Consider the following 22,035-nt stretch of genomic DNA (forward strand, 5'->3'; position numbering starts at 1 on the left):
CTTATATGAACCTAACCAATTGAAGGGCATAGTTTTTCGTGTTTTGGGAAAAGTTGCAATTATTTGGAATGATGTTGTGGTTATCACATGGTAAATGTTATCGCATAATGGACTGCGTCAATTTATAGTACGCTCATGTAAAATATCTAAAACAGTTTGGATTTGGTCGAGGCCAATAAAGTGAACTGTGAGGGCTTTCTTTATTAGTATATTATGTTCGAAAGATTGTTTAGTTTCCGGCGAGCTAGTAAGATGGTCTTTTGTTTTTTCTGTTGGTTAAAAAGTTTTGGGTATTTATATCTTTTTTAATAACCAGGAGCTAGTTTTTTCTTTAGTCTATAGAAATCGTAAAGTTCGAATAAATTATAGCAATTAATAAATTATATGTTAAATGTTTCTCAACCAACAGTTACAAGAATTTTAGAATTGAAACCTGCATGTGACTATCGAACTAAAAAGCTCTAGTGTTATGAATTATAAAAAACGATAGTTCAGCTGGAAAACAGCTTATTTGAATGACGAAATAGACTCGTCCAGTGAAACCGGTCAAGGATACATCGATCGGATCGCACAATCTTGACGCAATCCTAAAAAAAATTTAAAATTATTATCGTAAATTGTTATTTTAATCAATATTATATTTACTTATCCTTCTACTTCCTATGCTTTCATGCTCGACAACAATTTGTTAAGATTGGCTCAAAAAAGGAAAAACTAAAAATTTCCTTCTGTGCCCACCAATCAAAAATGTAATCCCAATACTTTTTGAAATTTATTCCCGTTGTTCAATAAAATATTTATTTATTATTGCCAAGTCTCCGTTTGGTTACAGTCTATTTAAGTTGGGTGTATATATTGATATTTTATTACAATATTATCTTTTTTCATAATAAGCACTTTCGTTTAACCCTAACTTACAAATAGCGGTAGCGTAATAATTATATTCACAGCCAAATCTTATAAATAATTGTATATATTTTATGTGTTTGCACATGCTCTTTGCCATCTACCTAATATTATTATTGTACTAACATTTTATATTTGTATTTGCTTTGTTCTGGAACTCACAATTACAATGCAGCGCACATTCGTAAATTTACATTTTTCTTATGGAGCTAAAATCGTTTGAGGGAAAACAAGTTAGCCGTGCTGAAACTTTTAGTTAAGAGGCTTAACTTTTTTGAAATAGATGTCCACTTATTTTGACCAATTGAGTGGAACCTTGCCAAAATCTATTTCAAAATAAAAATTATGTTGCCTTATAATTATTACTACGGCTTTTAATTTGAATATTTCAATAACATTTTAGGCACTTATTAGAACTGCTTTCTTACGTTCTCAATAATTTTAACTTCATAACAAAATCAAATTAAATAAATTTTGATGATTTGCGACCAGACCCAAAATGTTATTATCTAAAATTTGTCTTCTTCACTTAATATAGATTAATAAGCAGCGACTGGTATCCAGTTTAATTATGGTCATAATATTAGATTTCTTATATATTCTACTTTTTTCAAAAGTTAATTTAATTTAACCTCATCTAAAGCATTAGGTTACAATTAATTTTTTTTATAATAAAATTCCACAGTAACATATTGCTTAATGATACGATTTAATATTCCATTCATATTTGAAAATTTATAAGTATTCTTTGATAAATATGTAGCTTACATGCCTTAAAAATGATTACAACTTTGGTTGCTTTACGTTTAATTTATTTTTATTTGTATGGCAACACTGGTACTATTCTCATAAAGTGGTTGACAGGATTTTATCTTTATAAATCACAAAAGGATCCCTAAAAAAAATTCTAGACAAATCGAAAAAGCCACAGAGCATTAATATATTTAATACTGTTTCATAGTCTGACTGTGGTAGCCTGGGAATTTCAATACGTGTCTATTATTTTTTGTACTTGAATTGAATCATTATCTATTGTTCTAAAAGTACAAATAGGGAGGTAAGTAAAAGAATCTTTGATACAAATTGTGAAATGAGTGAAAAATTAAAAGCGATTTCGCGCCTGGTTTCATAAGTACAAAATTATTAGTAGCTTTCAGTAGCACTGTATGTTTCAAATAGCTCCATTTCGGCCTCTGGCTTCTAAAAGATTCCTTGTAAACTAACAACCCACTATCTGGAGATATTTCGCTCAGATCTTGATATTTTATTATATGTTATAACGTCTTAAAAATTAAATTAAGATCCAAGTCAAATATGACTTCTTGCCTTTAACTTATTTGTTGGTAAAAGGATATGAAATCCTAAATCATTTTGACGTAAGTATTTATGTTTGGATCTGTATTAAAGATTAGAAAAAAAATGGTGTAATCTTATCAAATCTAAAAAAAGTCTTTAGTATGCTGAGATATCAAAATACGTGGTAGGACACCACATTAGTAATGTTTACCCATATTCTCGATTAAGAAATAGTTTAATACTAATTTAAAGAAATCAATAAAGGACGCTATATTCGAGTTTATCAAGTTCCATGCACAAACAAAATATTTAAAATTTTTGGCAAGTCAATAGAAATTGGGGGAAAAAAAAAATTAAAGATATCCCAAGTGAGTGGACGTTGAACTGGGATAGACCAATAATAGTTTTGGGCGGTATTTCTGGGTTAAAATTTCTAGCCCCTATAGTTTTTCAGATCTCGATGTTCGGACGGACGGACATGGCCTATACGACTCGGCTATTGGTTCTATTGGTTAAGAATATATATACGTTATAGGGTATATAAAGCAACCGTCTCCTTGTTAAATTTTTTCAAACGAATCTAGTATACCCTTTTAATAAAGGATAAACTAGTATAAAAAAGAGATCCCGAAAATTTTTTTGACTTCTTATTTCGACATCTCCGACGCCTTAATAGTTCTTTATGGGCTTTAACATATTCTTTTTACCGAGCTTATTATACAGACATACCTAGAGTCCCTTCAAATACGATTAAATACATCGATTATTGTCAAACTTAAATTTATGTGCAAAAGGATTTTATATATTTGTTTAAGGTACTCTTATTAGTTACTGAGTCTCTAATCCATATTTTGGCATGCCCAAGCCGAAGAGTTTAATGACTTTTATCTTATTTAGTTTACATCATGACACATAGTCACGATTAGAATACTCATCTATATAACGACCAGTCGCTGAAATAAGTTCTTAAATAAATTAAACAGTAAACACTCCAAACGTAATAAAAAACTTACAGTCTTCCATTAATATAACTTGGGTATTATCCATGTTTGTACTAGATGCAGAATGTGGAATTATATTATGCTCCTCTTCGTTCCATCTAGTCCTGGTACTTGAACGCGATACAGCCATTGGAGCTGAATAAAGTGTTAGGTCTGTTGGACTTATAACTCCAGACATTGTAGAAATAGAGCCGGCATATCCCAAAAGCTTAAAATTCATGAAACATATTTGTCAATAGCATTCAATTATTGCCTACAATTGAACTAGTAGCTAGCCGTACTCAGTTGGTGGAACTGCGAAAGCAATATGAATGTATATTAATTGCTCAAAACTGTCTGTACAGGCCTTCAAATATTGATTCCTTAAAAACTTTCAAACAGGTAGTGTGGTTTAAAAAATATTAACGTTTTACAAAAGTGTGGGACTGTGTTTTAGCAAATCTAAAATTCCCTATCGCTTGCGTGGACATATGAAAAGACATCTTGTCTACCAATAGTACTTACCGATGTGGGCTGCGAATGAAAGTGATTAAAATATTCTCTATTATTTGATGAGGGATACATTTGTGTTGTAATTCTGCCAATGCTTGAGCCAGCTGATAAAAGCTTACATCGCCCAGGGTCCAGATAAGATTGGGGACTCGCTAAGGTCGGCGTGTGAGATTGCGGCTGAGGAGATGCAGTTCCTCTCATTTCGTGTTGTGAAACGACATCTGTGTTATTGGGGCTATTACTGTTGTCTAGGTTACTTGCAAGTCTATTATCCGTTTGCAAGCTCTGTTTCGCTATACAACTATTGTCGTTCAAACTTGTAGATTGGGCTGTCAGTGCCAAAGAAGGAGGTGGGGATTGAACTAAGGTTAGATCACTGCTACTGCGAATTATAGCTACAGGCCGAGCCATTGGTGGCAGCATCGGCGGAAGCATTGTACTGTGATAATGAGTTGATGGTGATGTCGTCAATTTTGCAGATCGCAGCTGTTGATGAATTTGAAAATGCGGTGAATGACCTTGTGGGAGTGTATGGGAGTGTTGAAATGAATGGTTTTCAGCTGATCCTGTTATAGTTGTCGTATGGCTGGTGTCTTGACAAACATAAGTGACAAAGTCCGAAATATCTTGAGGCTCCGTTGAATATTTATCGGAGCCAGCACGACTTTGTTCCTCAACGGAAGTTGTTTGAGATGGTCTTGTACCATTATGCTGGGGGTAGTATAAGGTATTAGTCGGACTAGTGGAAGACGAATGTAGCAAGGAGCAACTATGTTGTGGTAGAGCTATAATTAAATTAAATATTTTAAAATCTTATTTTACTTTCTTTACTTTTAAAATGCTTTTACGATACCTTGGGTCAGCATCCGACTATTTAAAGATGTATAGCGATGCAAAGAAATGGATGAGTCCGTGGAAGTTTTTGGATCTTCAATAGAGTTATCCGTAGCTCTCACGATCAAAGAAAAACTATTTGTGCCATTGTCTGACGCAGTGCTCGTAATTGGCGGTGGACTGCTTTGATCGATTTTGTTGGCATCATGGGAATCGCCGTTTGGGCCTTCTGTACGTGGCAATGGACTTTGCGATAATTGTGTAATCCTCTGATCTATAAAATCAACTATACGGAAATCTCGTGAAAATTTTACAAAAAACCAATCTGATAAGCATATCTACGTACTGCTATATCCAAGTGGAATCGGATTAGAGGCCATTGACCCAGATTGAACAAGACTCTGGGCAGCAGGAATTGAAGATTCAGAGTTTATTTGATATGTATTACACTCATAGGTAGCTCCAACGTTCTCCCTCTTTATAAGGCTAGAGTTTAGGTTTAAATCAATTGATTCATCTAAAATTAAATCTAATAATATTGAGAAAAAATAATTTCTGCCTTCCACTTTTTGTGCAGACTAAAATAATTAATTATAATAATGTAGAATGTAAAATAATTATTCCAACTACTTTCATTTTATTCCCAAATCAAGTTTTCATATGACATTTAAAACCAAGACGCACTTAACGCCAAAACTGTGTATTCCCATTAAAAAACTTGATAATTTTATTTTACCCGAGTTTTCCAGACCAGAATATGGCCAACGGTTTCAAAAATACCCAAAATAACAATCGACATATTTCCAAATTGTTTCACAAATTGTTCACGTTTTCCCTTTCTATCGATGTTCGCTTTTAAGGAAACTTTCATTTATCCGATGAAAACGACTTAAAAAATATTTAAAATATACATATGATATGACATGCTTCTGCAAAAAAACAAACCATTTGGAACTTACATTTAATTAAAAATTATTATTATCATGCTTCTATATAGACTGACAGACGGTCGGAAACCCTTCCTTCTACCTGTGACATACTTTTCACCGAACCTAGTATACTCTTGGGCTCTACGAGTTAAAGGGTTTTTGTAATACACGTACATACACACAAAAAATAATCAATACTACCATACCAAGTCATGCAAATTAGGAAAATAGTACCTTTAGATAATGTCCACAGTTCCTGAGAAGAAAACACGCCAGTTGCTAAAATAATATCATTACAAACAACACCATTATATGGGTTTTGTCTAACGACATCATTTTTCATGTCAGCGACCTCATCTTTCCTGCTTGGATCATTACTTCGATTATACATTGTTAAATGTGGCGATCTTGCGCCCGGAGTAGTTGAGAAAGTCGTATTTGTATTATTTACTGAATTATGAGTATTTATAAAGTTGGCCAAGTACAAGTCCAATTCCCGCACAGAAACGTTAATGTGGTACGGATTTACACATAATCCTGGATGTAAGCACTCTGGATTTTTTTCTAACCGCTCACCATCTGTGCTTTCTAATGGAATCGCCTTGAAGAGTATAACCATGACCAAATCAAGCCGCCATACTTTGTCAGCCTGTCTTAAGCAGTCAATTCGTCTCATTTTTCCCTTTTGATCGGGGTTTGAGAGAACACAAATTGATTTTCTTTTCCCGATTATAGATTGCACAAAATCCTCTCGACTTTCTTGTGTAATGTCTTTTCTGAGTTTTCCAAGAAGACGGGAAGCCCACTTTTGCTTCACCTCAGTCTTTTCATTCTAAAAAAATATAATTTTATACTTTGTAAAAATTGCTTGTATTAATACCTGGAGTTCATCTTTACAATGTCTTTCTTCTTCCAGCGACATACGTTTTTCATGTTTCTTATAATATTTTCGTTTGGCGGCTTGCAAATTAAACCAAGAGTAGGAAAATGATTTGACGTACGGTAAGAGTGCCTCAATAAAAGGGTGAAATTCATCCTATATGTAAAGAAGGCATTAAATTAGTTACTGATCTTAATTAATTTTACATGTCTAAGTGCATATAACTTAATGTACTTTGTGTTTTAACAATAAGCCTAATCCGGATTTATGAACCATAGAACAGAGACTTAAAAATCCCTAATTGCCTCTAACTGTAATAAGTTTTAAATACTTGACAAGACCAGAGAAATGTGAGGTATGTTATGTATGTAGTTGTAGTTAGAGTTCTAAAGTGCAAAACAAGGAATTGTTGAAAAAATCGACAAAAATTTACTATATAAAAAATAACTATAAAACAGCAAATAAAAGTAATTTACACCATCTTATGTACATATACATACATAAAAACAACGTATTCCATCATTCCTGATGGTACTAAAAATTTGTTTTAATATTCTCAACGAAAATTTATAAAAGTATATTTTTGTTAATAAATATATTTCGATTAAAAGAGGGAAATGTGAGCGAAAATAAGACCTAAGACCTAGTCAAGAATTTACAAATCTAATAAGCTCCAAAACCATTCTTTTTAACTATTATAGACTCTAGTATAACCTTTTACTCTAATCTGAATTAGTTTACTCTTTAAATAAATCATTTATAGGGAATAAAAACTTAATTCTAACATTTCCACAAAACATTAGTGTGCATGTTTCGTAAAATGAGTTCGTAATTATAGAATAATATTCGTGTTTTACACAAATTAACGTATCTAAATACACCTACATATACTCTACAAGTAACGGGTATAAATATGGGCAGTGATCTTAGTGTGATACTTGTTGCTTGAAGTTGTTTGCTTAAGTTGTTTAAATTTACACCCATAAAAATTGTGAGAGCAAATCGAAGTCTTCCGTTCTATCCGCTTTCAAGCGACATAGCCCACAAGAAACGTTGCTGACAAACATTTATTAAAATTTTGGAGGTACAAGTGATAGAAAGCTCAGTTGTCACAGGAATGGATCTGTGCATTTTAGCTTTAATTCCATTAAAGCGATATTTACATTGTTATCAAGAAAAACTCAGAATGACTTAATGAGAGGTATGGAGTCTTGTCAGCTGTTTTTTGCAACGTAGATACTGATGACACACAATTCATATATTATACATAAGATTATAGAAAAAAAAAATATATATATATATACTGCGTATTCAATAAGGTACATTTTGAATCGTCAAGACAGTGTTTTCTGGTGCCTTAGAAATTAAGCGACGGTTTGCTTAATTAAGTTTGTATTTTGAAAGTGCGTATGACCTTAGTAGAATATTCAAATATTTATAATTTTAATTTAATTGCATTTTTCTTTTCCATTATATTTTATTTTTTAATTTAATTTTAGTTTAACATGAGGGAATTGCAACTTCGTATTTTATTAATTATGTGCGACTTACTTGTCAAATGCAACACTTTAATCCGTCCTTATATTTCTAAAAAAAACGTTTCAAAATTGAAAGAGCAACTGAATAGAATAGCAATAAAACAACACAAATGCTGTGACCTTCTTTGTAAACTTCTATCCCTTTTTGTCATTTGCTTTGTCGAAATTAAAGTTTCTTTAAAATGTGCGATGATATGGCGATAGAAAATATAGCGTCAGGAAATGTATGCTAACACAAGCGTACACATTCTTTTGAGAAAAAAGTTCATATATACAATAAATGTATATATATGGTTTTGATCATTTTAAAAAATTTCTTGGATGTACGTGCGTACACATACATATGTACATATGTATGTTGGAAAATTTATATTATTATTCATCGTTTTAAAAAGTGTACATTCTAATATTAAAATATAACTGAAAGGGTGAAAAGGTTCTACAGAGTTTGTGTATAAAAAAAGCCCTCCATTCAATGCTTCAAGCAAGATTCATATCTGTGGGAAAAAATGTTTCGTTGTGTTTGGAAAATAAGGCACTCTAAACCACAATACTGCCTTTCCTGGACATGTTAACGAACTTCCGACTGCGTGTGATGTCACACGAATTAGAAAACAAGTATACTGTATAGATATATATATACGTACGTATATGTACAAATAAATGTAAATACTATTCTGTGAATAATTTCCTTATATTTTCACATTTGTATATTTCGTTCTTATGTTGACAAAATCAATGTTTCGAATTTAACCAAAATATGATGGGATTAATTTTTAATGTACATACACTGCACTCTGTCCGGCTTCAACCCTTTTAGGCCCCGTTTTTGTTATTTATATGTGAGATATCCATTACTATTTAAAAGACAAACTAAGTATTATATTTTAACTCCAGAAGAAGGTCTAAAGAAGGTCTGATATTGAATAAATATTTCCGATTAATCTATATTGATACCCATCGTGATGAATTTGGTCTTGTAAAATTTAAAATATACGTACATATTTGAAAGCATAAGTTAGTTCTCTTAAAATTATCTCACTGTTAATCGCATCTATCTTACTAAATAACTTACAGACTTTTTGGTTTAAGCATCACTATTTTTCGTAAAAACTTAAAAAAGGTAATGACTGCGCTTTACCTGTCCCGATGATGATGTTTGCAAATAAGAAGAAACGTCCGTCTCGATCATACAGCCTCTTAAAGTTTCTGGTATAAACATACCTCAGGTATTGTTATTTTCATTGAATCGTTTTTCTACATTGAACGCAGTCTAAAGTGAATCAAAAAATGTATTAAGTTTCGGTTGTAATACTGTGTATGTAGTTATATAAATATAATTAATATTCCTAGCAACATTTTTAACGCCCGTCTAACGCCCACAAATTCAAAAAAACTTGAAAAGATCCGGCGAGTAACGACCAAGCAATTAATTGAATCGCTGGTGCGGATCCCACCCAACTTACATGTCTTGATCTCCGTTAGAGGCCCTTCAGCTGAGTAACGGATATCTGATGGTCGAGGTACTCGATTATTACTGTCGGGCAATCACCAAAAAGTTACCGAGAATCACATAAAAGAACACTTTCTCATGTTTACGCACAATAATGTATATACAAGAAAGTCGTTCGCTCGTCTTTAAAGTTATTTAACTACAACCTGTAATACTTTCTAAAAATGCAACGTTATTTTTCTCTTTAAGTAAACTTGTAATGAATGGTATTCTACCATAATATTTTAATAAAGTCTTTGAGTTCACTAGTATAGCTAAAGCAGTTGTAAGTTCATATTTTTTTGTTAACACTTACATGTATATAAAGGCAATTTCTAGCACACGGAACAATAACTGAGTAGCTGTGTTATGCAAAACTTGTGCTTATAGACTAAATTTAAAATGGGCAAATCACAGATGACTTCTTGGATTTTTGTTCTCGTCAACTGTTATTCTCTTTGAGAGACATACATATGTGCATGAATCCAAATTAATCAACAAATACATAAGCGACCCAAAGGGCCCGAGCGAACCAAACGTTCTAAAAATGGATACTAGTGCTCTGAGAAACTGAACTAAATGAGAGAGCTCATTGAAATTCGAAATGCGCATGTGACACGCAACTACAGTAAAAATCCAGCGTGTCAGAATTATCTACCAAGCCCAATAACTTGATGACAATATTAATTCGCCTAACTTAACACACATTTTATGACAAAAACTATAGATAGATCCAGGTGTGAATGCACCAAATACTAGATTAGTTTAAAATTAAGTAACAGGTAGAATGAACAGGTCCTGACCTAATATTCTTGATCAGGATAAAAAGCTGAATAACTGGCCGTATCCGTATATGATCTAGAAGTTTGATTTTAAGTACGTAGTATTTTAGAATGCCGAATTTGTTCAAGTTCGTTTCGGAAGATTTCACTCCTACTCTTAAGAACACAAAACCCCAAAAAGGTTTTTAGTTTGTTGAATTTTGTCAATAAGCCAAAAAGAATTTGGTCACCGAGGAATATCAATAGAAATTGGGGAATAAAATGAAACAAACTTTTAAAAGTGTGGGCGTGACAGTGTTGGGCGGTTTGTGGGTCTTAGAGTGCCCGTTGAAATCGATGGACGATGTTGCATAGCAACATTTCGAATCTTCCTTTCTAAGCCCACGGACTGCGGACAGACAGACTTCGCCAGATCAACTCGACTATTGATCCTGAACAGAAATATATGTATATAGTATTATGGTAAAAACGCGTTCTTCAACATGTTACATACATTTCAAAGAACTTATTATAACTCGTGACCATAAAGGGCTTGGTTATTGGATGAAATGAATGTCAACTTCTTGTAAAAAGACCGATTTAACCCTATAAAATACACCCAGTTGTGTAGCCATTTCACTCAGATCGCGATCAAAGCGTTCTTGGTTTGCGAATGACAACAGATAGGCTTTTATTGATTTGGAAAAAAGTTTTTCTCGATTTTGAGATGAAGATATTTTGCTTCGAAATAATTGGATTTCGGAAACCCCAAATACATTTGGGATAGGATAGTTGACTTCCGCGTCTATCAGATACCGCTTACTGAGGAAAGATAGATAGAGGGTTACAGATGGCGAGAGCCGTACAGCGAGACGGCACGATTGAGGACAGGGCAGCAGGAAAACGAAGAACGTGTTTGTGCCCAATTCAAGAAAGCAATGGTACAAAGATAGACATTGACCTGCACAAACGGTAAAACCGGTAAATCTGGAGATTGGAGACGCCGAGGATTAACTGTTAAAGGGATATAGTATGTAAGCATTTCGAGGCAGCTATCATTCCGCTCACTTGAAATGCAGAACGCGGATGTGTACAATCGAGACCAAACCGTGGCATTGACCCAGCGAGTCCAATCCTAATATAAACCAGTGCGCGTGCCAGGATTGTGCAGAATGGACAGATTTTGTACTTACACCATTTCAAGAAAGAGAATTTCGAATTTGTCGTACAGAGACAGCGCATATCGCAGCCGGCTAAATTAGAAACCATGCAAATGACATTATCTGAATACTATACTGTGGCGGTAAATAATAAAAAGCTCGCAGATATCTGGGCAGATATCGGAAAACCGATTACGCAGAAATATTACCCTAAGAATCCAAAAATTAAAGGGAAACTTGTCTGATTCAATTTTCTGTTCAGGACGGAGCTACCATATAAAGTGCATACCATAGTTGCATCTGACCTTTTCAGTCCGAGTTCATAATCAACCTTCCCATTTTAGATGATTCAGCAACAGCTGTCCCGAATTGGGTATTTTCTTGAAACAAACAAATTCAAGAGACATGATGCAGCGCAAGTTTGTTGACCCATGTTGCCACGCCCACTCTAACGTCCACAAACCACACAAAGCTGCCACGCCCACACTTTAAAAACATTTGTTGATATTTTCTCATATTTTTATTAGTCTTGTTAATTTCTATTGATTTGGGTATCTTTTCATAACGGGTATCTGATAGTCGGGGAACTCGACTATAGCATTTTCTCTTGTTTTCTTTACCCAGCTCACTAGTTCAAGTGCCAACGCGAAATGTCATAATTTTTGTAGCTAATCGATAAATATTGGGAAAAAAAATGAAAAAAAAATTAAAAAGAAAATTTTTAACGTGGGCGTGGGAGTTTTGAGTGGCTTGTGGGCGTGGACAAAATTTTAAAAATATTTAAAAAACCTTCAAAAGTTGGGGTGCAGGAGTTTTTGACGGGTTGTGGGCGTAGCAAACATTTTAAAATGCTTCATGATTATAGATAGAATTTGACAAGATGAATAATAAAGTGAAACAATATCAAAAGTGTAGGTATAACAGCTTGGGGCGGCTTGTCGGAGTTAGAGTGGGGGTGACCAAAATATTTTTGACAGAAATTCCAAGAAAACCAATAAAATGAACAAAAAGTCTTAGCAATTTTCATAAATGCGGGTATGATATTTTTGTCAGTAAATGGGTGCCGCTTACAGAAGCCGCTTTACAAAAATCTGCATGCTTACTCACAAATTATTTTTTTGTTGTCAAATTCACAGAGTTCATACAGACAGACAGAACCTCTGAAAGGAGTTTTTAAATGGTATTCTTCCACGACTTACCTTATTTAATAAAGAACCATTTAGAATTCTTATTAACGCATCTCAACTGTTCGATTATTTATAATAGCACCGCTTTGGATATAGAAGGCTAAGTGATTTTAGACTCAGTAAATAGTAGTATATAATAATTATAATTTGTATAATAGTTTTGAGAAAATTGGAGAAACTACGTCCACTTCAAATGCATTTTAAAGTAAATATGCTATTGACTGTTTTTAATGCTTTATTTGCTGCTATGATTAAATTATTTTAATAATATTTTAACAGGTATATAACAAATATGTAATTTCAAGGTGGGTTGTATTTTCGATTTTTCGTTTTTTAAACTCAGTTTAAGTTATCAATTATGTGTATACTTTTTTAATTCTTTCTTCTCTCTTACTTTCTCATTATTTGTGTTCTCGCAGTTGACGCTTATTCCGGCAATGGTTGGCTAATTTTTTATAGTTACTTTTAAAAATGGTTTATTTTCTGGTTTATTGTGCTAATGCAATCTTTCTCTATTCAAATAACCTACATGTCTATTATACGGCACCGTATGCGAGTAAAGAATATTAATTTAATAATATTAATTATTATATTGAACTTTTTTCTGCATTTTTTTAAATTTAAAAACAGCGTAACAATCATTTTTCTTGATTTTTGTTTAACTATTTAATGTTACCATTTAACAATTCGATCGTATTATATACATTTTCATAAATTAAATGATTTTCTTTATATTTCTTTATATATTCTTGCGAATATATTTCGATAGCCATATCCAACTTTCTTATCGCATAACATGTATAACTCAACACCGGTACCGTTTCCGATTTCCTTTTAGGATACCAAGATCTCATTCAAAAACAAAACTTTTTACGATTTATTAAATACTTTTTTATTAAAAAATAAAATTTTTGCCGAAATCGAATATCAAAATCAATAATTTCAATAAGGCATTACAACTTATAATAGTTAATTAAACATTTGATAAAAATAATCTACCACGTAACTCTTTTTAAACTCATTTATAAAATTTTAACTGTATTAGGACTAAAATATGAGAGATTGTTTTCTCAAGATTTTAAGCAAATGATACTCCGGAAAATACATGTAAAATCATTCCAAAGAAAGTACTTGAAAATTACACTTGGTCATGTTTTTTAATGGTTTGTTCTTATCACCCTTTATGCTTCAATAAAATAAAGTGATGGAAAAGAAAAAATGTACTTTTTAACTTTAAGGACTTTTCCATCAAAAAGAGGTACTCCTTTGTGCAACAATGTTTTTAACAGGATTTTTTGAACAAATGTACAATCGTTTATAATATTTTGTATAATAATAATGTCTTTACAAAAAATATATATATTATATATATGCTATAAGTATTATATATATATAATATATATGTATTAAGCACGTACAAAACTATTGCTCTTATCAGAACAAATACTTCATTATAGTTTTATGGCTGTTTCGAAAGTTAAAATTTTTGTAAACAATATAACATTAATTTGTGCAGATTTAAATTATTTTCGTTTTTACATTATTCTGGCATGACATTGCTATAAAAGCAACTATAAATAAACTAATGTATGTATGTATCTACATCCATCAATGTACGGTGTTCTCCGGTATATCTACTGGTGTTAATTAAACGTTATTAAGGAATTCGTATTGAATTTACTCAGGTTTTAAGCGATGCCATTGTACTACAGTTTGTCTGGGCTTTGAGATCATATCCTGCCAATGTTTTGTTTCTGATGCTCCAGAACCGTTTTTTCCTTTGATTGCATTAAAACAAAAAAATCATTTTATTAAAGGTAAGCTTATATTGAACTGTAGAGATGTTATTTTTATTTTTACCAGCTAATAATATTCGTCCTATTAACTCGTTCCTTCCAATGTTATCAAAATCCATCACCATAACATCCAAAGAACATTCTCTTATTTTTTCCCATGGTACGTTAAAACTAAACGATTCATTAAATACTGGATTTAATGTACACGTAAATATAGGCGTTTTTCTTTTTTCTACCCTTTTATCGCCAAACTGTAGCCAAACCTTTACGTAGGGATCTACAAGAAAAAAGATATTAAATTTTAATTTACTGGTGGAAAGTCTTTTATGTCAAAAACACATTGAAATTGTTTTTAAAACCCTAAGTCTTGTATTGTCGGAACAATTGCGACTATAATATAATCAAAACAAAGGGAATGAAAAATATAATGTGATTTTCCTATCATAACAAATCAAACTGTAATACAAAAAAAAATTTAAGTTGTAAAAATGAACATTTAAGAGAACCACAAAGTGGTGACGCTTTTCCGTCCTTTTGAATTAAATGACACCTTATCTTATGATCTAAAGTCTTTGAATTCGGTATATAAGATTCGGCAATCGCCCAATACTTATGTATGTAAATCTTGACAAATATGTATAAAAATAAAATAAAAATATAATGCGACGGAAATAAGTTTGTGAAAAACCACCAAAAAGTATATATTTTTATTAAAACTGAGCCCAGTCAAGTATTGTGAATAAGTGCTGGACTACAGCTTCCCAATCCTTATATCATTCAGAATGTTTATTATAGTCAGCATTTTGTGTTCTTATCAACGTTTTTATGATTCTGTGTAAACGGCCTTGACAAAACTGATTTCCATCTATATACCCTTGCAGGACATTCAGACGATAATTTTAAGTAAGAAGGAAAAATTTTAAAACATAGGGCCGATGATGTCAAGATTTTTGAAAATTTTTCAAAATGAAAAATTTTGTTTTTTGCAACAAAAAGTTACTATAAAATCATAAATGTTTTTGTTAAGTTTGCATTAACTTTTATGATAATAAATGATATTGAACCATATAAATATAAAATATAAAAGGTTTTGATAGAAAATAGCCCGGCTATTATATGAATAGGAAATATTTTTTAAGCCGTGTCGAATGATTTTATAGAACAGGTGGAGCCACTTTGTGTTTATTATATGTGTGTCTTGCTGTAGCTTGCTGATTTATATCGATTAACATGCTGATTTTTAGCTTCGTTTTTGATTCAGATAAATAGCCGAGATTGGAAGATTTTTTTAAGATGGGAGTAAAAATAACTCAATGAATGAATGAAATGAAAAAATTCAAAACATTTTTTAACCGCTAGGCAGTTTTAGACGCTTTGTTGCGTCTCCGGAATAATATGGTTAAGCTCAACTTTCTAGTTCCAGAGTTCTTGACGTCCATGAGCAATGAGAGGCAGACTGACATAGCCAAATCGACTCAATTGCGATCCTGATCCTCCAACCTGCTACATACATTTCAACGAATCTAGTTACTATTTCTATAGGAGCTACAGGGTTAAATTAAATCCTGATTGAAATATTAAAAAATTATTTTCTGTTATACACTTGTGTTCCTGCTTACCAGATTTTCCGTTGATATCTTTGGCTTTTAAATTTCTCGCTTTAATTAGTGTTAAAGTCAAAATTGAGTTCGACGGGTGATAGCAAAGGGAAGAGAGAAGTTCTCCGCATTTATCCTTTGCAGGGGGCTTTAAAGCCTTCCAAAAAGATTGTTTTCCAGCAAAGTCAACCTTATTAAATAAACAATTAAATAAACAATATAAATTTTAAGAAATACGTCTTAAATTAATTATTTACCTGACATAAAGGAAGAAATACTTCCCCTATGGAGTCATCTCTTGAAAACCGATCGTAATCAAAAACATGTAAGTGTAAAACCTTCAATTGTCCATATAAAAATACAATAAAATTTAAATTGTAATTTAAATTTAATTTAAAACCTTATAAATATAACTGTATCTTTGTTTATAACTGTCAAGTACACAAAAAGAATCGGAATGACGCTACCGAACGAAACTATATAATCATCGTCGGTCGCTAGACGAAACAAAATAGGTCCGTGCTTAAAATCACCAAGTACTCGATTGAAAAAAGTTATCGATAATTCATAAAGAATGAAGAATTCTTATACCCCTTAACAACTACATATAGCTTTTCGACCCAAATTGTCCCCTTTCAAACACTGCTTACAATAGAAAGATTTTTAAGCTAAAATACTATTTTATTTCGGATCGGAGCGACAGACACTAATACATACGTATATAGGAAAAGATTCTGACTCTTATTAACACTCTTTAATTATTTCAATTTAATTAAATTGTGTATTATAATATTATAAATAATTATTTTGCAGTATTCTTAACATTATTATAGTTGTTATGATTATTCGTAAAAAATCACTATATTTTTCAGAGTTTTAAAAACACGCACTTGCAAATATAAGAATTGGTGAAAGAAAATTTGTAATTTAGCTTTAATAAACTTTTGCAGTCTAAGACTCCACGAAATTTTTTTACCACACTTTTACTCCAAGATGTGTTTGTAAAAGTAACTCATTACTTACACGTGATTGAAGTTTTTGAATTGGAAAACCTTCAAAATAAAATGTTTCATTCCATCGTGGATTTAGGGTTCGCCGTTTTATTTTGGTTTCCAATCTATGCTTTTTATCTGGTAACAGCGTTACACGAACATATGGATCGGAAGTACCACTCAAATCTTTTGCTGGAAGCTCTTTTCCTTGCAGAACTTTTAAAATTAATGTTGTGTTTTGGAAATCATACTCCAAGGAGAAATGTATTTGCCCAACATTTTCACTTGGATCGGTGCTATCCAAATACATGTCTGTCATTGAGATACTTTTGTTCTAGAAAATTAAAAGAAATTAGGAAACAATTAATACATGGAAATAAACTAAATTATTATAAAAGTTAACCACTACCACTCCAAAATGCTTGCGGATTTACTACATTACAATACTCTCGAAGACATATATATATTGATTGAGTCAGAAGTTTGATCAGTGTTAACAGACGAGTAATTTAGCCATGTCCGTCCGTCCGCCCATCTCTCTATGTGTCCTTCCGTATGAACGAGATCTCAGGAACTATAAAAGCTTAAAGATTCCAGAGACGCAGCTCAAGCGTGTTGCTACGCCTCCTTTAACACCTACAAGCCGCACACACTTTTAAAATTTTGTTTGATTTTTCTTCATCGTCTTGTAAATTTCTATCGGTATGCCAAAAACACTTTGTCCACCGTTTGTGAACGTTAGAGTGGGCAACATCAGGAAACAAATTTTAGCAGCGTTTTTGCACATTAAAATTAATTAATTTTAATGTTCATTGTGCACTTTGCTCGGCAAAACTTGGAATGTTTAGTTTCTTAGTTTAGACAGACCTCGTCAAAAACTATCATGCCGATCGCAAACACTGCAAATCGACAGGAATAAAGTACTAGAATAGTTAACGGGAGTGAACAAGGAAAGTCCAGCCGAGGATAAAAGTCAATAATGCAAGTTACGAGGAAATCTACAAGACTATGATAAGAACAGCTGGGCACCTAACGAGTGTTCAGCGAATATGTGGTTTTTTGGGAAATTTCATGCCGACCCCGAACGCAAACCTCTGCATAATAAAGTTTTCATAGAAAAGCTCTAAGGCCAGACTCTGTGCTCTGCTAATAAATAAGGTACTGAAATTAAAAAGTACAGAGGAAACCATATAACAAAGCCAGCAACTGGGACTGCTACTGCAGCGAAAACTAACAAACCCATTTACCATTTACAAAACCAAACACCGGAAGTTTATTTTGCAAAACCATCCAGATCATCATTCGGGCTTTAATTTTACACAAGAAAAACTATAATCGTATGACAGATTAGTTCTGCAGTCAATTTGACATCCACAGAGTCATGTTAAAACTATGATAATCACTTTGCAAAAACAAATTTAGGGTAAACTCAAGCTCAAGCTATTACAAATCAAATTTTATGGTCGAAATCTTGGTGGCAGAAACGCACGTCAACACCAAATATAGCTTTAAAATACGGCCATCCAGATTGTTGAGCCCATAATACCCAATCCGCTTGACAATCTCAGTAGACCAATCCGTGGACTTCTACATTTAACAGTGCAGCGGGCGACATGTAAAATCCTTTTGGACCAATCACTCACTTCTGCTGGTACTGTTCTTCAAACATTGAGGAGACCATCAATTGTTATGCCAACTGCACTGAAGAATTTCGTTCCAAGAGAAGACCGAAGTTGACGTCAAGGCCAGTGACGACCGTTACTGGATGTTTTTCTGTTACCGGCTTGCTGGGAGTAGAGGTCCGTAAAGGATTACTTTTATAAAAGAATAAATTAACAACCTTCAAGTTAGAGCTGTTTATGGATGAATAGACGCTTGCTGAGTACATCAAATTGGTCACAAGAAGGCGACAACCCAATAATATGCCTTTTGTGATTGGTATCCCGCCGACGTGTCACGGATGATTATCAAACGTGTGGTTTGTTGATGCAACTGGGTTAGAGTTTTTTGTTCACTTTTTCTATTCGTTAACTGAAGCTGTAGACGGCTCAGGGAAGGCTATTTTAAACAATTGTAAAAAAAAATAATAATTGGCAGTTGCTCTACAAATTATTATACCACACTCACACACTAATAACCAGGATATTACCGCAAATTTAAAACGAGTATGCGATGGTGGTAATTTTTAACGCCAAAGAGCCTACGGAATATTGTCTAACCTTCTCACCCCAGTATGAGAAGCTAATGTCTGTTTTAGTATAATAATTATCATTTAAAAACCGAAGCTTCATTTTTGAAAATATCAGAGCAATTGTAGTGTGTTCATATGCTTTAACTTAATTTAACATAAAATTTTAGTTTATTTTAAAACATATATGCTAATGCATTGAAGCTGATAAAACAAAATTGTATATTACTACGCACAAATTGCGAATCTGGTAACAACAAAATACCTAGAAATATGACATCGAATTTGCATAAATACTGCTTGTTAGTCGTTCTTGAATAAATAAATTCTTGGTAAAATTTAACGGGTAAAATTGTTCATGGAAATACAACATCGAAACTCGCTGGGATCTCCTAGAGGAGAACTCCCATCCAAAAGTGAACGCCATGGTGCGTGCTCAATCAATGGGCGGAATGTTGTAGATAAATAAAATATCTCAGTTTAACACCCAACACAAGATCACCCACCTGTCGATTTTAATTATGATCAATACAGTTTGAAATTTAAGTAAAATGGAAATTTTATTGTTTTCTCTTTATAGGTTAAAGAAAAAACGCTAATATACTTACTGCAGAATCTTTCGTAGTCCCATCTCCAGGATTTCCAAGCGAAGAAATGATTTGCGGTTTCGTTTGAGAGGCCCCCGACCCGCTTTTAACGTTATAAAAGTATATACATATTAATTTGCCTCACTTTCTTAAATACTTACCCAATCAAAGGAGTTCTAAGGCTTAAAAATCCATTTAATTTCCTGTTAATATTATTTTGAAGAGGAGTCGTGATAGCATGTGTCACTGGCACTTGCGGTTTTGTAGGTGGATTACCGGAGTCCACAATATCCTGAGCAGCCCTAAAAAATTTATAATAATTAATTAATAATAATTAATAATAAAAAATTCGATTATAACAAAAAACAGCTGTGTATATGTATGTATTAGTTCCTTTTGCACATTCTCCTACTAAATGAATGCAATAACGTACAATCATTTTTGATACCAACTTTTGTGACAAAAAAAAATTCGGTAGCTTGCGTTTCGATTGGTCGATAACTCTTTAAAAATCGATATTTTACTTTCGTCGTTATCACGTGGTAGTCTTGTGGGCTTTAGAGTGGACGTGTCATAAAGTTTTTTGGCAAATCGATAGAAATTTATAAAACTCATAAAAGTTTTAAAATACGACACATTTTTCAAAAGTGTCGGCAGTTTCGGACAGCTTCTGGGCGGTAGAGTGGGCGTGGAAACATTCCGAAACCTTGGCTGCGTCTATGTCTCTTAATCTTATCTTAACATTCTAGCTTTTATAGTTCCTGAGATTGAGGTCGGACAGATGGAATATATATACTTTATATGGTCGGAAACGCTTCCTTCTACCTGTTACTTAATTCTTAACGAATCTAGTATACCCTTTTAATCTACAAATAACGGGTATAATTACCAATTTCTATGGATTGGCCAATCAAATACTAGTGTAAGTTCATCCGGTAATAAGCTATAAATTATGAAGTTTCATGAAACTGCATAAAACTCAAAAATGTTCATTGTTGTAAAGCACGTTGGATTTTTTTAGCTGAATTATAATTTTGTTTTATTATATATTACAGAGCACCCATGATATATAAATATTCTAAATATACTGAAGGTAATACTAATGTATTTATTAAAATGTTTAATAAATAGGACAATTTAAAAATACTGCATACTCAAAATCGTTGAAAATATACAATCAATCGCTTGTTAATAGTCGGATCTTCATATGTATGTCCCCATGAACATATATAAAGTCACATATTAAACAGGAAATGCAAATACTTACCGAAGACTATAACTACTAGATTCCTCATCTTCATTGGGTTCAATAAACTGTAACTGTGATCTTTTATGCCTCCACCACAAGTATCCTCCAGCCAGAAAAAGAGCGATTGCAATAATTAATCCCAATATAGCCAGGCAAGCTATAAGTACTATGCTTGCCATGTCTGTCAGAGTAAGAAGTAAGGGTAATTTTTTACGACAATTCGAATGTTAATTCAAGTAAAAAACAAAGAAATCGATTATGTAAGATATAATATATTCAGGCATACATATTTATTCCATGCATATAACAAGGTAATTTTCTGTAACTAAGGCGTATAATAAGAGATAATAACAACACCCAACTTTTATATTTAATATTTTTTTTTTACCACAGTCTAAGTCGTACTCTAAAATGTAAAGCATATAATATTGTTATTTAATGGTTTTCTATTTAAAGGAGTAGTACACATTGTTTTATGTTTAACATATGTAAATCTCATAAAACTTGGTCCATAACGTTATTTTTTGTTAAGTTTGATGTCACAAAGGTTGCAGGTGCCGGAGATCCCAATTAAGGAATAAGCAGACCAAACTAATACAACATTCAGTATAATAGTTAAAGTACTCTCTGTTTATACACTGTCTTGTTAGGTTGCGTGTTGTTATTACAAATTAGAGTCTTTGAATTTAATAACTTTATTTTACTTCAAAACTATTTTATTCTTAAAACAATATGTCGCTTAAGTTAATATCGAGCTACTTATGCCAATGAAAACACGTCGAATACATTTTTTTATAAGAGCTCGTCTGCATGAAAAGCTCGACTCTGTGCGCATGTCATTGAAAATACTAGTATATGTATGCATATACATAGGTACGAGGTATAATGCGGAGTACTTTGAAACATTAATCGTTTACCAAAATATAATTGTGGCTAAGTGCAGTTAATGGAGTTGTGCCAGTCATTAGGAATTTCCAAAAACGGCACATAGGGGGATAATAACTGACGAAATGTTCTAAATGCAGCCATATTATCTCTACCTTGACAAGTGCATCGTTTTCTTGGCAATTCACGATATGTCACGCGAAAAAGAAAGCTATGACCAGGATAGGCCAGGAAGACACGAAAATCTGATGCTAACACAAGAAT

At 32.6% G+C, this 22,035-nt stretch overlaps 2 protein-coding genes and 1 long non-coding RNA gene across 12 annotated transcripts; 1 reads left to right on the forward strand and 2 right to left on the reverse strand.

The window, feature by feature from the left end:
* Positions 1–775: 775 nt before the first annotated feature.
* LOC6724698 (nuclear factor 1 A-type) lies at positions 776–9,829 on the reverse strand. 7 transcript variants are annotated; one of them, XM_016180602.3, is made up of 10 exons: positions 9,685–9,828; positions 9,343–9,413; positions 9,018–9,149; positions 6,339–6,494; positions 5,693–6,290; positions 4,876–5,058; positions 4,549–4,815; positions 3,708–4,480; positions 3,216–3,411; positions 776–3,155 (listed from the first exon to the last, which is right to left on the reverse strand). In XM_016180602.3, exons 3-10 carry the CDS (start codon positions 9,096–9,098, stop codon positions 3,106–3,108), a joined length of 2,304 nt encoding a protein of 767 aa, XP_016037262.1. In that variant the 5' UTR covers positions 9,099–9,149; positions 9,343–9,413; positions 9,685–9,828; the 3' UTR covers positions 776–3,105. The 7 variants fall into 7 exon arrangements, with proteins under 7 accessions (XP_016037262.1, XP_039152188.1, XP_016037260.1 ...); XM_039296254.2 differs by having other exon boundaries at positions 9,343–9,460; positions 9,685–9,827; XM_016180600.3 differs by lacking the exon at positions 9,343–9,413 and having other exon boundaries at positions 9,685–9,827.
* A 141-nt stretch (positions 9,830–9,970) lies between these two features.
* On the forward strand, positions 9,971–16,382 carry LOC120285224. Its single transcript, XR_005544490.2, has 2 exons — positions 9,971–11,432; positions 12,426–16,382. It is a non-coding gene; the product is annotated as an uncharacterized LOC120285224 (long non-coding RNA).
* Positions 12,694–21,733, reverse strand: LOC6724699 (synaptotagmin-7). Of its 4 annotated transcripts, none has more exons than XM_016180597.3 (9): positions 21,591–21,733; positions 20,905–21,067; positions 19,799–19,939; positions 19,659–19,740; positions 16,894–17,196; positions 16,128–16,208; positions 15,892–16,060; positions 14,337–14,549; positions 12,694–14,254 (listed from the first exon to the last, which is right to left on the reverse strand). In XM_016180597.3, the coding sequence occupies exons 2-9, from the start codon at positions 21,063–21,065 to the stop codon at positions 14,154–14,156; spliced, it is 1,251 nt and encodes a 416-aa protein (XP_016037267.1). In that variant the 5' UTR covers positions 21,066–21,067; positions 21,591–21,733; the 3' UTR covers positions 12,694–14,153. The 4 variants fall into 4 exon arrangements, 3 of the variants coding, with proteins under 3 accessions (XP_016037267.1, XP_039152189.1, XP_039152190.1); XM_039296255.2 differs by lacking the exon at positions 21,591–21,733 and adding an exon at positions 21,524–21,540; XR_005544489.2 differs by lacking the exons at positions 12,694–14,254; positions 14,337–14,549; positions 15,892–16,060; positions 16,128–16,208; positions 16,894–17,196 and adding exons at positions 18,135–18,649; positions 18,703–18,920 and having other exon boundaries at positions 21,646–21,704.
* Positions 21,734–22,035: the final 302 nt, after the last annotated feature.

The sequence above is a fragment of the Drosophila simulans genome, chromosome 4, assembly GCF_016746395.2.
Source record: "Drosophila simulans strain w501 chromosome 4, Prin_Dsim_3.1, whole genome shotgun sequence".
Taxonomy (NCBI): Eukaryota; Metazoa; Arthropoda; class Insecta; order Diptera; family Drosophilidae; genus Drosophila; species Drosophila simulans.

What these genes read in the sequence shown, in the direction of transcription:
- LOC6724698 (XM_016180602.3), bottom strand. Translation starts at nt 9,098, where the DNA reads ATGTTTATACCAGAAACTTTAAGAGGCTGTATGATCGAGACGGACGTT. An exon ending in AAACATCATCATCGGGACAG is followed by an intron (nt 6,495 to 9,017) that starts GTAAAGCGCAGT and finishes CTTTACATATAG; the next exon opens with GATGAATTTCACCCTTTTAT. An exon ending in ACTGTGGACATTATCTAAAG is followed by an intron (nt 5,059 to 5,692) that starts GTACTATTTTCC and finishes CAATATTATTAG; the next exon opens with ATTTAATTTTAGATGAATCA.
- LOC6724699 (XM_016180597.3), bottom strand. Translation starts at nt 21,065, where the DNA reads ATGGCAAGCATAGTACTTATAGCTTGCCTGGCTATATTGGGATTAATT. An exon ending in TCTAGTAGTTATAGTCTTCG is followed by an intron (nt 19,940 to 20,904) that starts GTAAGTATTTGC and finishes TAAATTTTTTAG; the next exon opens with GGCTGCTCAGGATATTGTGG. An exon ending in AGGACGAATATTATTAGCTG is followed by an intron (nt 14,255 to 14,336) that starts GTAAAAATAAAA and finishes ATGCAATCAAAG; the next exon opens with GAAAAAACGGTTCTGGAGCA.